This window comes from Girardinichthys multiradiatus, chromosome 14 (assembly GCF_021462225.1).
Source record: "Girardinichthys multiradiatus isolate DD_20200921_A chromosome 14, DD_fGirMul_XY1, whole genome shotgun sequence".
Classification (NCBI taxonomy): Eukaryota; Metazoa; Chordata; class Actinopteri; order Cyprinodontiformes; family Goodeidae; genus Girardinichthys; species Girardinichthys multiradiatus.
Genome location: NC_061807.1, coordinates 31,125,568 through 31,141,753, shown reverse-complemented (window position 1 = coordinate 31,141,753; position 16,186 = coordinate 31,125,568). Strand labels below are relative to the sequence as shown.

The 16,186-nt window shown below is 38.8% G+C and overlaps 1 protein-coding gene across 1 annotated transcript in view; it reads right to left on the bottom strand.

Annotated features, from left to right (window-relative positions):
- Window positions 1–4,960: 4,960 nt before the first annotated feature.
- The window catches only part of svep1 (sushi, von Willebrand factor type A, EGF and pentraxin domain containing 1), a 124,562-nt gene continuing 113,336 nt past the window's right edge, over window positions 4,961–16,186 (bottom strand). The window contains exons 40-50 of the mRNA XM_047385542.1: window positions 14,895–15,129; window positions 14,538–14,693; window positions 12,077–12,140; window positions 11,416–11,595; window positions 11,132–11,308; window positions 10,824–11,006; window positions 9,173–9,343; window positions 8,399–8,494; window positions 7,351–7,446; window positions 6,843–6,936; window positions 4,961–5,904 (exon numbers count right to left, since the gene is read on the bottom strand). Of these exons, the coding sequence (XP_047241498.1) occupies window positions 5,874–5,904; window positions 6,843–6,936; window positions 7,351–7,446; window positions 8,399–8,494; window positions 9,173–9,343; window positions 10,824–11,006; window positions 11,132–11,308; window positions 11,416–11,595; window positions 12,077–12,140; window positions 14,538–14,693; window positions 14,895–15,129 (1,483 nt within the window). The 3' untranslated portion in view covers window positions 4,961–5,873. The remainder of the gene's footprint in view (window positions 5,905–6,842; window positions 6,937–7,350; window positions 7,447–8,398; window positions 8,495–9,172; window positions 9,344–10,823; window positions 11,007–11,131; window positions 11,309–11,415; window positions 11,596–12,076; window positions 12,141–14,537; window positions 14,694–14,894; window positions 15,130–16,186) is intronic.

Genomic DNA, 16,186 nt, shown 5'->3' with positions numbered 1-16,186 from the left:
GCATAACTACATAATTATTTGAAGGTTGACGTTTTTTGTATTAAAAACACTTTTCTTTTTTTGGTCGGATGAAATATGCTAATTTTGTTAGATAGAAATTTTGGGTTTTCATGAGCTGTATGCCAAAATCATCTGTATTAAGACAATAAAAGACCTGAAATATTTCAGTTAGTGTGCAATGAATCTAAAATATATGAATGTTAAATTTTTATCATGACATTATGGAAAATAATGAACTTTATCACAATATGCTAATATTTTGAGAAGGACCTGTATTGTTCTCTGATGAGTCCACCTTTACTGTTTTCCCCACATCCGGGAGAGTTACGGTGTGGAGAAGCCCCAAAAAAGCGTACCACCCAGACTGTTGCATGCCCAGAGTGAAGCATGGGGGTGGATCAGTGATGGTTTGGTTCTGCCATATCATGGCATTCCCTTGGCCCAATACTTGTGCTAGATCGGCGCATCACTGCCAAGGACTACCGAACCATTCTTGAGGACCATGTGCATCCAATGGTTCAAACATTGTATCCTGAAGGCGGTGCTGTGTATCAGGATGACAATGCACCAATACACACAGCAAGACTGGTGAAAGATTGGTTTGATGAACATGAAAGTGAAGTTGAACATCTACCATGTCCTGCACAGTCACCAGATCTAAATATTATTGAGCCACTTTGGGGTGTTTTGGAGGAGCGAGTCAGGAAACGTTTTCCTCCACCAGTATCACGTAGTGACCTGGCCACTATCTTGCAAGAAGAATGGCTTAAAATCCCTCTGACCACTGTGCAGGACTTGTATATGTCATTCCCAAGACGAATTGACGCTGTATTGGCCGCAAAATGAGGCCCTACACCATACTAATAAATTATTGTGGTCTAAAAGCAGGTGTTTCAGTTTCATTGTCCAACCCCTGTATGTGTCCCTGTTTCCTGAAGGGTACACATTGTCTGAGTCTTGCATAGTCATAGCAGGAAAGTTCAGTACTCTTCCCTAAACTGACCAAAAGATTACTCTAAGCAGCGTTTTAAAGCATCAGCTTATGAACTGTAAATGTAAATCATTAGCCTCATAGAGTAATGGCCATAAATATAACCTAGGCCATTATGCTGCGAGACCAATGAAATCCACAAAAAAAGACAGAATGTGCCTGGCAGTGGTCATTTTTTGTTGTTTTGCAGGCAGTGAGCACTACTTATACTTTATAAATATTGGATGAAGGTATTAAAGATAAAACTAAACTTAATTTGTGTCTATTCCACTACGATTAAGTTTTACTGCTCGATATTTGCCCCTGCTCCAACAATACTTCGCCTTCATGTCATCTGCAAACAGTAACATCCCCTTTAAATCACAAGTCCAGCGCTTCAAGTGTTTTATTAACCAGATTCTCATAGCCAGATTTTCAGATTCAGGGAGGAAGAAAAGGTCTTGAGGGGAGGCGTTTGTGGTTAGCTTGGAATGCATGTAGTTCGAGATCGGCTCATAAAGGCTGAGAAAACTGAGGTGAAAGAGATGAATAGGAAAAGAGAAAACTAACTGGTTGGCTTTGCTTCTGTAGAGAGTGAAAATGAGACTATCATGGGTGGGAACGGATATATCTGAATGAAAGGATTGTACCTGGACAATGATGGAGTGAACTGTAAACATCATAAGAACTCAAAGAGGTTGAGCAGAAACATGGATCCTAGTGAGGTCAGTGGGAGGAGATGAATAGCTGGAGCGCAGAGCAAGTACTCAACAACTGAGGAGGTCTGATGTCAGTGGGAGGCGTTGAGTAATGATTGAGGCTTTTTCAGAAGCATAGACATGTGGCAGTGGGTTATGGATGAATAGCTATTTCCAGTTATTAGTATAAAGAAAATATTCATGCCAGTCAGGTTTATCTGGGTGGGCGAATTGTGTGTTGTGACCTTTGTATGTAATGAAGTGAGACATCAAGAGAAGCAAAGTAAGCTGATACACTGCATGAAAAGACTTGAAACTGTTCCAGCTGGACAAGCAAGCTGAAAGAGTGCATGGAACGAGACTGTTGATAGCTTCCTGAAAAACATCAGAGAATTCAATCAGCTGAAGATTGTTGCAGAAAGCAAAAGGGACTAGAGTTGGATAAGTTTCCAAATCTTGTGTCAAGTGTCACGACAGAATTTCTATGAAGAGAACCGAGACACAACCTGGAACATGAGCTTTGTGGAAGAGGAGTTGATGTTGGGCTGAGATTGGAGTCAATCGCAAATGAAATGCAGTCCATCAGCAATGCTGCATTATCTGAAAGAATGATAATTGACTTCTTGGACCACTGATGACCCCAATGCATGACTGATTGCAAGGATGAGTGGAAAGAACTTGTGAAGTGCAGATAAAAGGGAAATGGACTGTCTGGAGAAATCTGAATTGATGCAAACCATCTGCTGTTGTAGAAGCCAACAAAGCCCATGGAAGGTGCTGCATCTGTTTACAGCTGGATGTCATCAGGATTAGAGATGAAGTCATAAAAGAATATATGCTGTTCCATAAAGAAAGGAAATTAAGCCAGAAATACATTTCTATTTTGTATTAGGTTTTTCACACAGGGACAGATTGATTTAGATAACATTTTCCCTTAATAAAATCATTTAAAAAATAATTCATTAGAAATATTTTAAAGTGGTAGAGTTTCATTTAAATTTATTGCATCATCAGATGGAGCCATTATATATCAACTTTAGTTAAAAATGCTAGTGTCTTTATAGCTCTGCCATGTTTGCCATTTCTGCTTAGTCATAATTAGTGTTTTGTTGGACCCAAATATAGCCAGAGCAGAGCGAGAAGATGATTAGATTTTTTAATAAAAGCACTTACAACTTTGCATGAGGAGAGCTGGACATCCAACATCCATCAGAGAACAAACCAGCAGAGAACAATGAAAACCAAAGAGCTTAAATACTGAAAAGTGAGGAGGAATGAAATTGAAACCAGGTGAGTCAAATCAGAAGGATGCAGAAGAGCTGGGATAGAGTGCAAACCAGGGAGATTGAGGGATAGAGACTGATAAACACAGATAGAGCTAAACTAAAACACAAAAGTATCTACTAATCAAAAGGGGAAAAATGTAACGTACTAATGTCATTTTCTGTGAGGTTATAGCTGGAACTCAGTACAGGCAGGAAAACAGTGATTGTATATCGCACAATTCTGCAAAGAACAATCACAACCAAACAGTATATTTACAGGGAGAGAATGAAGAGAGAGGCAAGGCAAGCAGGTGAGGGCAAAACTTGATTGAGTTACTTTGTATAAAGTCTAGTCATCGTTGAGTTAGAGCATTTCTTAAGTTTCCTATTAAAACAAAACTTTTTAGTTGGATATAGGGCTTCCATACTGGTTCACGCTCCAATTCAGAAGGTGGCTGTAATCCACACATAATGGTGCAAGAAGAAGAAGGGTGGAGATGAGGAACCGCTCAGACCAATGAATGAGAGCGGAGGGAGAGAAGAGTAACGAGCAGAATCAGACGGGAAGAAACACAGGAAGGAAATCAAACAGAGCATAATAATAGAAAATGAACATGGGAGCTAATCTACAATGAATGAACTAAAATGGCAACAATAACAGAACATAAACAGAGAAGAAACAGAGATAATGAAGACACTGAAACTCAAACACTGATGGATCATGACAACTAACAGAGAATGAAGCAAAATACACAGAGAACATAGCAAACAAATGAGAGAGAAACTCAACACAGGAATGAAAGGAATGTGGCAAGACCTAAATACTAATAATAAGAAAATAAAAATCGGAAAACAAACACAAATCAAAACCAAAACACAAACCCCCATGATTCTGTTATTCCACACCTTTCTATACTGATACGATGCTGTCAGTAAATCTTGATGCTGATAAAAAGTTAGATTGCTTTTAAAGCTATGCCACCAATGTACTAATAAGACTAATATTTCCCACTAGAAGGCCACTAGCTTTGCCTGCTATTCCAGAGTCCACTGCCATGTCCTGGTTTGCTTCTGAAACATCAAGTTTGTCCCTCAGAAACAAAGGCTGTGTGGATTTCTAGCTCTAGATAAATAAAACAACATGATTCCCACTGTCTCCCAGGGTCCTCCTGGTGGGTCAGAGCTCTGTGTGTAGTTCATGGCAATATCATCCACCCAGATACAAGACTGGTAATGAAACAATTGCTGATGCACTGAAGACCATCAGCTGCAAACAGATTAGGATGAAGGTTTTCATGCCAAGCAGGTTCCAAACTGACCAGCCTGACAGCCATTGAGAAGTTGGTGGGTTACAGTTTTACTAACCTGTTACTATTATTGAAACTGGATCAAATAAAAATGTTTTGCTTCCGGCATTAACATGTTTATTATGGGTACGATGTCATATTAGTTGAGAATAATAATGATTCATGTAGACTGTTCTTTTATCAGTCCAACGGTTTCTTCAAATTCAAAAGTTTTCATAAATTTAGGATTACATTGCCTTTAAACTAATCGGGAAAGCCCAGATGATGTCATGGCTTTGTAGGCTTGTGATAGGTCACCACATACCTGTGGGTGTATTTCACGGCGACATCTGAAACACATAGCTTCCTTGCGTGACATCATGAAAAACTCAAAAGAAGCCAGTAAAATTTCAGGAAGAGAATTGTGGACCTCCACAAGTCTGGTTCCGTTCCAGATGCCTGAAGGTGCAAGGTTCATCTGTTCAAACAATTATAAGCAATGATACCTAGCATGGCAAGGTCCAGCCATCATGCTGTTCAGGAAGGAGATGGGTTGTGTGTCCCAGGTATAAATGTGTAGGTGTGAGACGTATTGACACAAGAAAAAAATCAAAATACCTTGTGAAGATGGTTGAAGCTGGTAAAAGTCCTGTATCTACATGAACTAAAAGGCCACTCAGAGAAGAAGAAGCCATTACTCTAAAAGCATCTTAAAAAAAGCCAGATTACAATTTACAAATGTACATTAGAGCAGAGACCTTTATTTTTGGAGAGATGTTTTGTGGTTTGATGGAACTGAAATCGAACTGTTTGGCTATAATGACTATTGTTAAATTTGGAGGAAGAATGGAGATGCTTGCAAACCTGAGAACAATATCACAATTGTGAAGTATGGTGTTGGCAGCATCATCTTGTGTGGGTGCTTTACTGCATGAGAGACAGGTGTCCTTTACAGAGTAGATGGCATCATGAGGACAGAACATAATATGGAAATATTAAAGTAACATCTCAAGACATCAGCAAGGAAGTCAAAGCTTGGGAACAAAATCGTCTTCCAAATGGACAATGATCCTGACGTACCACCAAATTAAATACAACGCGGTTTAAGACAACAAAATACAATGATTTTGCATTGGTCGTCACCAAAGCCCTCTAATAAAATGCTCTCTTATACTTTTCTGGCATTTAGCAAATAGAAATAATTTAGGTAATCCTAACTGGGCTAGAACAGGGAATGTTAAGTGTGATTTAATGTCAGGCAGTAAGGAATAAAAGGTTTTGTGTCTATCTGTGCCATATATGTAAACATCTTTCAACTGTAAAATGCTTGTAACATTATTGTATTTAAAAACAATAAAACAGTGACTTACATAAACATAAATCAAAGTGTTTTTAGAGGCATTTTATGCTTTAATAAAAAGGTGAATAGTTTACACATATACACTGGACCATGACATCAAATTGTTTTTACACATCATACAGGTATATAGCAGCAAATGTTTAATACTGTTGAGTCTGTATATGAAAAAAATACAGCTTTAATTTACAGAATGGTTCTTGCTTTGCCTGTGCAGAGATGGGTGAATGGTTTACACGTGTCATTTATACAACAATCCCCTTCATTAGATGTTCCACACGAAGATGAGTGAAGGTTTCAGAAGTGGTAATATACCGACTTCCTCTTCCTGTAACAACAAATGACAGGCATTAATTCAGAGCACTTAAAGTCCTTTAATTTCTATCTATGGTTTAGATTCATGAACCCTGTCTGCAGCAAGGACTTTAGAAGAGAAACAGGTGAGCTACAGATCATAAAATAGTTCCTGTGGTAATGGAAGAAATTCTCAACCGTAGTCGTTTAATAACACTCCATATAGTGCATTGCACGTGTCATTATAACCTTCAAACTTCTCCGTCTTCTGTCTCCTGACAACCAAAATCGTCATGTTTTTTTTCTTCCTGTTATAGTTAAATACATTGTTGCTGAGAATAAATTAAAATAAATTACTTCAACAATGCATGCAAAGAAGCCAGTTCAATAAATAAAGAATTCTAATAAATACAGAAAAACAATTAAAATTGCATTTTGTATTTTTGTGTACATTTTGTGAAATAAATAAATATTTTTTGAACATATAGTAATACTTTGGTTACCAAACAGCCAATTTCCTGATTTTCAACTGTCCTGAAATTTATTCAAAGCTTCAAGGCAGTGATGTTTTCAGACCCTAAAGGTTTCCTAAAAACGGGTTATGATCTGGCCTCCTCACTGGGTGGTTGACATGAATCTATTTTATCCTTTATTCTCTGTGCTACTGAATGTGTTTCAGGTTGTTTTACAAAAAGACCCTCACGACAAACCAAGTGATCTTATGTTCAGTAATTTCTCTCTGAAATTCAATCACGTTTCTGTCCTTTGTTTGACTAATGGAAAACCAGGAGTAGCATTATAGCAGCTCAATCGCATGATAGCACCACCATATTCTATAGTGAAGGCCACAACAATATCCTCTCCTGAGTTCCTTAAAAGTTTTTTTGTTATGTCTCAGTACAATAAGATTCAAAAAAAGTTTTTTTGATTATTGTTTTTTATTTTGTGAGTCTTTTGTTTGCGTGCAATCACCTGGAGCAGTTATGTCCGCTCCAACCAGGAGTGCAGCTACATCTGTTCGGCCTGATGCATCTTCCTCCGTTCAGACACGGCGATGAACACACAGCTGTGAGAAAGTGAGGAACCAACAGCCGTCAGGACTTTGTAATTAGTATGTCAAAGAAATGCCGGAAATCTAAACAAATCTGCATTATAAAGTATCTCTGCTGATCTCTGCCGTTCTCTCTGATGGTTTTTCATTGTAACATCAAATAAACTGTTAGTCCTACATCTGCTGAGATGTTTCTGTGTATTTATTATGTCTCGTTTAGACCCATATTTAGACCGTATTTTGGTCAACACTACTTAAGGCTACAAAATAAAAAAACATCCTATCATATTGTAAGTGCTGGTGACAGATTGGTAAATTCATAAATTCAGCATATGTTTGGTGTGTTAAAAATACTCTCACACATTAGGGCTGATTATCACAGAATAATTAACTAACCAGTATGAAAATTGAGTCATTGAGTGAACTCACCAGTGTGACATCGGGTGCCTGTCCACCCCGCAGGACACTCACACCGGTACGGTGCCACGCAGTGCCCTCCGTTCAGACACGGCAGGATGCAGATAGCTGCAATGAAGCAGGAAGTAATAACATGTTTACAAAACAAATTTGAAAGACAACAACTGACAAAGCTTTCAGTCTGCTTTATATTTGGTCTGATCCTAAGCAGGACACGTCTATATATTCTTCATCCAGTAATGTCTACCTTTATCTGGCTGTTCTGACAGATGAAAGGGTTATTAGCTTTCTTTATCTTTTACAAACTCACATTCACACTATCTGTAACTTTAAAATTGTATAACTTTTATAGATTGATGCCTACATACATAATATTGTTATATGTTCCTTTTCATATGGAAAAAGTTACTTTTTCAGTAAGTATTCTGAACAGTAATATTAAGCCATTTGGCAACAAACAGTTGAGGTAGATTTAGTATGAAACAACAGCTGAAAAGCAGAAAAAGACATCATGTCCATTGTTAAGTATGGTGTAGAATTTGTGATGCTGTGGGCTTGTTTCTCTGCCAAGGGCCCAGGAGACCTGCTTGAAATAGCTGAAAAATGTCAATGAAAATGTGGCAGATTTTGCCAAAAAATGTTTACATTTGTGGGTTTTTTTTTGTCTTTCAACAAAATAATGATCTAAGAGATCAAAGATCTGTCATTCGCTGTATGCCTCAACCTTGTGAAACACTTTGGGAGAACACAAATTACCTTGCTGCTTGCACTACTGGCACACGTATTAAGAACACGTCTGCCAACATGTGTGGCATCGGTGAATTTGAATAAAAAAATTTTTTATCACGTGATTATTTTCCCAGAGAATAAATGTTTTGAAATTAAAAGATATATGTTTCTAGGTTCTTCAATGTGAGATGATGGTACTGGAATAGAAGATAAATCTATTTTAGAGCTTTTTATACATCTTTACCACAGGTGCCAAAAGGTGTGAAGTACATTATGTATCAACAATACACATTTAAGCTCAAGGAAACACATTGGAATGTCTTGAACTTACGCTCCTCACAGAGTCGACCCATCCACCCCTCTGGGCAGGCGCAGATGTTGGGCCGCTGGCACACGCCTCCATTCTGACAATGCAGCCAACACACAGCTGGGGGAGGAGACACACAGAATACCCACCAAAAAATTCAGACTGATTTTGGAGACGTTACAGAGTGGAAGGAGGCGTGCCCAGTAAGGGAAGAAAAGAATAAAAGGTTCTATTGGAAAGACGTGTCACAACAGGAAACCTCATGCGCCCAGAGAAACGACATCACATGCATCAGACTCATTTTCTTGAAATGTACTGAGAAAGAATGCATACAGATAATGTGTTTTTATAAAGTAGTTATTATGAAGAAGCTTGCCTGGACTCAGCTCTTGTTTTTCACATGTAAAACAAATAAAGTGATGATAACAACGTTTTACACTGCCTGGACAATAACATTTCTTTCTATTCTTCTATAAAATTCAATTAGATTCCATTTAGATTTAATGTTTAAATAATCTCTGTGTGTTCTTTAAATTAAAAGGTGTTTTCACGCTAAAAGAGTTTTGAGCTTATACATAAAAACTAAATAAATCTGTGAAAAATAAACTGAACATTTCACCGTATTTTAACATTTTCAACTCCCAACCTTACATGCAAAGAGGAAACATCAAAAAGATCTGCTGCAGAAAGGTAGCGGTTTAGTTAAGAGGCACAGAGCTGCAGAGCTGCATTAAGTTATATGCGGTTAAAACAGGAAACTTCCTTAAATAGGTAGAGTCCCTTCACTCTTCTGTCTACCTCTGCATGTAGGAGGGGGCGTCCAGGTGCCGTTTTCCTGACACCTGCTCCTTCCAACGCCCTCCATGGTGTAGCCGCTGAAACATGAGTACACCGCCACGTCCCCGAACTGGAACACCGCCCCCCGTACCAACCCGTTGGTCACATGGAGTGGGGGGCCACAGGACACCCCTGGACAACAGCCACGAGTTACTCACTACAGTAATTTTAGATTCTCATCTAAATTAGCTGCTATAGTTTTAAACAAGCTGAAGAGTAAATGTAAATTCCTGGAATACAATACACTGATAACGTTAAATATTTTAGCTAACCTTCCCTCCATGTGATCACACAAAGCAATTACATAATTGTGCACCAAACAGAGAAAAAGATTTGATGATTTAATATTCTGTATCATCATTATTTCTGAAGCCTGTGATTTTCATGCAACATATCTGAATGCTACAATGTAGTATGAGGCTCCCTTTTGTGGCTCAGTTATAGCTTTCTTTGACAGTTCAGGTTAGACCAAAAGGACACTCAGAAACATGCACATAGGAGAATAAAGGCCATGCAACTACATGCAAGGATGCATAGCAACATCAGCACCACTGAGCTCCGTTTTCAGGACTGCTGCGCTTAAAAATGGCAAAGCTTACCTGTGATTATTTCAGTCTGCAGGACAACGACGCAGTGCTTGATGGAGCATCAATTGTTATGATTAAGGAAATAAAGACACTTGAACTAACCGGCAGATTTATAAGAAGAGACATGCAGCAGGGAGGAGCAGCTGATGCAAGGCAAAAAGAGCATGCAGCGATGTGCACAGTGGTACATTTATTGTTCACATTATTATTATCATCAACACCTTGTCCTGATTTAATAATAAAGTCAGATCTGCACAAACAAGAGTTAACCCCATGACCTGGTTTTTAGACTGATTATGAAAACACAACATTAGTACTTTCAATTTCAGAGTTTTTATAAAAAAAAGATTCATATGAACGTTTTTATATGCTAAGTTACATTTTAGCAAGAGGTATGCATTTTATTTAATCTTTATTTATACATTTAAATCACAGAGATATACCAGGTCTCATTCTAAGAAGTGACCAGTTTTAAATAACATATTAAAGCCACATAAAGAGTGGAAGTGAATAATTCAAGCAAACTGTACTGATTAAAGACAAAAAGAATAGCACAGATTGGGATTTTCCTATTTCTTAAAATGAAAAATTTGCATTAAAAACATTGTCAGGTAAATAATTCTTGTATTTATTATGCTTGATTTTAACTTCTGTCAATTTAACACCCAGTTAAGATATATTTTAGTGTTAATATTTGTGATTGGCTGATGCACTGACCAGGCTGTTAACTCTACTTTTAAAATATATTCAGAAGATAATAATAAGAAGAGGCTATTTAATTTCTCGTTGTTATAACTTTGCATCCATGCATAGACAACTTATTTTAAAAAGCTGCTGCAGAGGATAAAATCACAATAATTGTTTTGCATTTCTGTCTTCAACTAATGACAATATAATAATTTCTGCAAATGTTTGTTCCAACAGAAATACATTTTCTACAGTAAATGTAAAACCTGTTACCCTAAACGAATACAGGTTTGTTTAAATATGATACGTAATCTCTTGCACGTAAAGATGCGACCTACTTTCACACACTGAATTGAGGGGGGTCCAGGTCTGGTCTGGCCTGCAGGTGATGGTGCCACCACCTTTCACCTGCTGTCCCTTGGGGCAGGTAACACGGACAGACTGTCCAACACGAAACTCCTGCTGCGAGCTGTCACTTTTAGTGCCTTTAATCCAGCCCGGGGGAGGCGGGCAAGACTTCGCTGTGAAGGATAAATTCAAAGTTTTTTGCTTTTTACATTTTTTTTTTCTATTTCACAAGTAATAAATATATATTTTTAGATTTACTAAAGAAATATTTCTCATTTGCTAAAGAAATATTTCTCACCTTGACAGATGGGGAAAGTTGAACTCCAAGTGTTTCCCCCGATACACATCACCAGACCATCTCCCACCAGGTTGTAGCCTCGATCACATTGGAACTCCAAAGCGCGTCTGGAGCTCAGGTTGTGCTCCTGCACTCTGCCATGCAGAACCTGTTTGGGGCCGTCGCAACCTCTGACCTCTGATTGACAGTGACAGGAATAATAATTAGAATTAAAAAAGAAAAGGTTGGGACTTTCAGAATAAACTACTTTATAAAGTTCAAGGCGAACACTCTGCCCTCCATACCTTCACATGTAGGTGGCGTCATGTTCCAGGTGCCGTTAACCAGACAGGTGAGAGTTTTTGGTCCGACTAGCTGCAGCCCCACATTGCAAACGTAGGTGACATTGTGCAGATGTGTCTCTCCTGTTGTTTGGATGTAAGCATTTCTTACAACAGGTGGAGGCCCACAGGAGCGTGCTGACGCTGCAGACATGTAAGAACAGCTGTGGTGGGGATTCTAATGTATTTAGATATTTTATTACAGAGAGACTGTTTTAAACAGAGCACAGTGGAAATTATTATAATCCAATACTGTAGCACTGGAACATCAGGTACCAGGGCATGTGGCAGCTCACCTAAATAACAATGTTTCTTCTTTCTTATGTTTAATTCTTTCCAAAAAGTTAATTCCCGTTTAAACAATTTTAAAATGCTAAAATACACTCTGTTCCCATTTTTATTTGGATTCTGGTTAAAATTTAGGCAAGTTGACTGTTATAAAATACTTAAATACAAAATAAAATATAAAAGTTTTATATACAGTACTTTAAGTTGTCTGTTTTCAAAGCGCATCTAAATCGACGGATGGTTGGTTTGAAACAATTCAAACTGCTAAGATATGAAATGGTGAAGAAATGATCGGCACCTTTTGAAATATCTCTCTTCTTTTTGCACACATACTTACCAACACACACTGGCTGCGTCCCACTCCATGTTCCATCTCCTTGGCACGTCTGGACCGAGTCTCCCTGAGGCAAAACAGGGTAATAGTAAAACAGAGCAATATGTATGCATACTGATCTCCACTGCAGCAAAAGACAGGATACAATAAAGTGTTTTAAATACACAAAATATTTTTTTTATTCTGCATCCCGAATCAAATCATTTTTACTGTGCTGTTAAAGAAATCTGCTTGCTCTCTAAATGCCCTCAGAGAATTAAAATTAAATTTTTTTTCCACTAAATTGGTTCCAGTGCTAAACCAGTGCTATTGCTTGCTTAGCACCAGTTCTTTCTATTACCACCTGAGAAGCAGTGACTAGCATCCTACTAGTGTAGTAGTATCTTGGAATGCAATTCTGCGCTGGGCCAGAGGAAATAACCACATGACCACATTCACCAGGAGGTGGGTTTGGACCCATGTGACTAGCAACTAGAAAAATAAAGCTAGTTTCACTTAAAATCTGCTGAATTTCATACAAAAACAAGAAAACCTCATCGGTAATAAAAGTAGGGTTAGTTCAGGAACAATCACCAGGTAGTGTTAATGAACCCGGTTTAAAATTCAGCGTAACTCCTATTTACAATATCAATCAGAACGATAAAACACTTAAATACTGATTGTTTTGTCAGAATTGAATAATTTAACAGCAGGAAGCTCTAACATTTGCTGGCAGAAAAATTTTTTGTGGTAAAATGTAATTGTTTTTAACAGAAGTAAACAAATATCACTATAAGGAGCTCTGATTTAGCACTAGAATGTCTTTGGGAGGAAAACTGATCAGAGTAAATGTTCCAACTGACCTGTCCGGTATCTCTGTATCAGTAAAGTCACTCAGCTCTTTCTGCTGGCTTTGTAATCCACACACTCCTATTGCCAGTTGAGGTCAAATCATGTGACTTACTGTACTCTGTTTTTCAATCATGCTGAGTGTGCAGCTATTTAATGGCCTGAGACTGCATGTTAAACGTAATGCTGGACCTGTACACACCACTTCTAAGAAATATCTTAAATGCTATAATAGTTCAGTTCTTTTCCTGTTCTCGGTGGAGGCTTTTTCTCTGTCTCCCGCACCCCTCCCATATCTGCCCTGCTTCAGCTCTGTGTCTTGTCTTTTTTGAAGCCTCTTTTTGCACATCTTCCAAATTCTTCCAAAATATGGATTTGGTCAGCTGGTCTCTCAATACAATTGATCAAATTTTCTCGACGAGAAGACAGGGTGAAGGACAGCCCACTTGCCCGGACGGGACGTTTTTCTCTGGATACACGATAGACTCCTGGCAGAAGTGGAGGATTGTGTGTCTGTCGATAATGTCAGTCGAGGATGTGGAAGATGTGTATATAACTGGATGTTTGATATCAGGATTTCTGCTTTTTGGAGTCAGCGGTTACCTGGCATATCGAGAAATTTGGAGAGTGTCAGCAGCTGTTCTGGCCATTGTAAGGCTGCCTGGCATATGTGATGGGATTTTCAGAGCGATCAACACTCAGACTGAGATGTTACGTGAGCTGAATCGCAGACTGGATGTGATCCTTACACAGGATCGCAGGCAAGTTGCGGTTCCTGGACTCAGGGGTGAAATGGGATAAATCTTGGAGAAAGTTGTTCGCTCGGATCTGGCGAAAGACCAGGAATTTGGCTGTTTGGATTCCCCTTTGAGAAGCACCAGCGAGACTCTCAAGGCTGACGGAAAATTAAGAGTCATCCTAACCCAAATAATCATTGTTTTTCTGAATCTGGCTCCCCTGCACGGCGTTGATGGCTGGCTATCTTCAACTTCTCCTGGAAGTTATGTAAACATGACGCTCTGCTCCCTCTGCTCCCTCCCTTCCCTGAGGACATCTGTGGACCTGCTCAGAACTTTGTGGCCGGTTGATGAACCTTCCAACGTACCATCAAGGACAATGGCCTCTGTGACAGTGCCTCATGGACTTACTTGCACACTCACTTGCACACACTCACTTGCACACACTCACATAGTGTGAAATATGATTTTTTTCCTCTACTTACCTAATGTGGCCTCTTTTCTCATCTAGCAAGGGCAGCGCCTGTGAGTGGGCAGCAAAGCCTCGGTGACCCGTCCCCTCATTGTCTTGTGTCATGATGTATGTTTGGATGGGTTGTACTGGAATTCTAATTTCCCCTCAGGGATCAATAAAGTATCTTTGAATTGAATTGAATCTAAGCTCTAATGTTAACACAGAAAATTATTGTTGTTTTCTGTTTTTATTTTAGGTCAAGTAACCTTCTGCATCCACAGCATTGTGTTTTAATTTATATTTAACAAAATATTCCAACTCTCATGGTAGCAGGCACGTCCTTTAGAAGAAATTTGGTTTCCTAAATAAATCATAATTTTCAGTCCCTCTCTTTTTTTTTTTTTTGTCTTTCCAATTGTGACGGCTACTTTGGCATGATGAGCACCTTCAAATCGAAGCCAGACAGGCAGGAGTACAGGACAAGGTCTCCATAGTTGTAGCTATCACCCTCCATGACACCGTGAAGAAGAGGAGAAGGTTTCTCACACACCACCATCTCACAGGAAACTGTGAGGATGCTCGGAGACCAGGTTCCTCCCATCTAATAGCAAAACACAAAGAACAAAGTACTAAAGTATAATGTTAATTGATAGAAAGGAGTTCCTTCACAGGTTTTTAAATAACCATATAAGGAATTTTGAAAGTACACATATTTAAATAATGTTTGAAGCTTTAATTTTGCTATTAACTAGGAAACCGAGGTGTTCAGCAAGGAAACATCATTAACAATCCTGTTTCCTACCTGACACTCTGCTAATGCTGACCCCTGGAGGTAGAAGCCAGTAGGACATGAGAGGGTGATGGTGGCCCCGACAGGAGTGAGCTCCCTCCCGCTGATTCGCAGATGGGAGATGGAGATGTTGTTGGGTAGCAGGCATGGGGCGGGGAGGCACTGAATGCTATGTTTGGACCAAGTGCCATCACTCTGACAGGAAAGAGAAGCTCTTTTTGTTGCCAATTCATATCCATCCTCACATCTGGAGCGCAGTAAATATACAAGAAAAAATATTTTTTATGCCAATTTAGAGAAAGGAGGCGATACAGTTAGTAGAATTGTAACAATGCATCCGGTTCACAAAGCAAGACACTGTTGGATTTATGAGAAAGGTAAAAGATTTTAGCAATATTTTAGGAAAAACTAAGAATTCCCATTTTATGTTTTTACAAATAGAGAAATGGTTCATAATGACAAACTGTGTTATACATTTGTAATCAGTGTAGAGTATTGGTTCTCTTAGGACTTGGAGAACAAATTATCAGAGTTCCCAGCTGGACAAAATAACAAGAACATCCTCCAAGTCAGAATCTGACTGGGAAAGTCGGAGGTCACAGAGCAGCCTAGAGTTCTGTATCCAATATGGATGTTGCACAAATGAAACTTAGTGAGGGAAAATTATAAGTAGAAACTATTCAACTCTGACCTTTTTTATTATATTAACCCTGTGCCACACATTGGACTGTACATATGTTCCTTCAATGTTTAAACACATAATATTGAGAGAAATATATTGTTACTGGTCCTGTATTGCTAATAGAAGGTAGCACCTAAACAAACAGCAAGTCTATTTTTTTGTACTGAAACCAGAACATGTTTAACTTAGGTGAGGCGCTATTTCCAGATTTAAGCTCCCACTTACGAGAGAAGTTAAGACAGACAGCATGATTCAGTACAGGTAAAACTAGTTCATTGGATGCAGTTTACATGCATGTCTAATCATTTATCATATACAATTCTTGGTGTTTTCAGTATGCGACTGATAATTCCTTTAAGCTCCTGTAGGTAACTTTTGTAAAAACGTATGTTTTACATATTTGTTCAAACTGTCACTATGTCCTGACTGTAGAATGTGAGACAGATAATCTGTGAAAAAATCAAGCTCCTCTGGCTCCTCCCAGTGGTCCTACTGCAATTTGCAGAAATACACCGCTCCCGGTCAGAAACAACCAATCAGAGCCAGGAGGAATGTCTTAGCAGTGTCAATCATGCTCGTGTAAGCTTTGCTCACACCCCTCCCCTGCACAGTGGGTACCGTC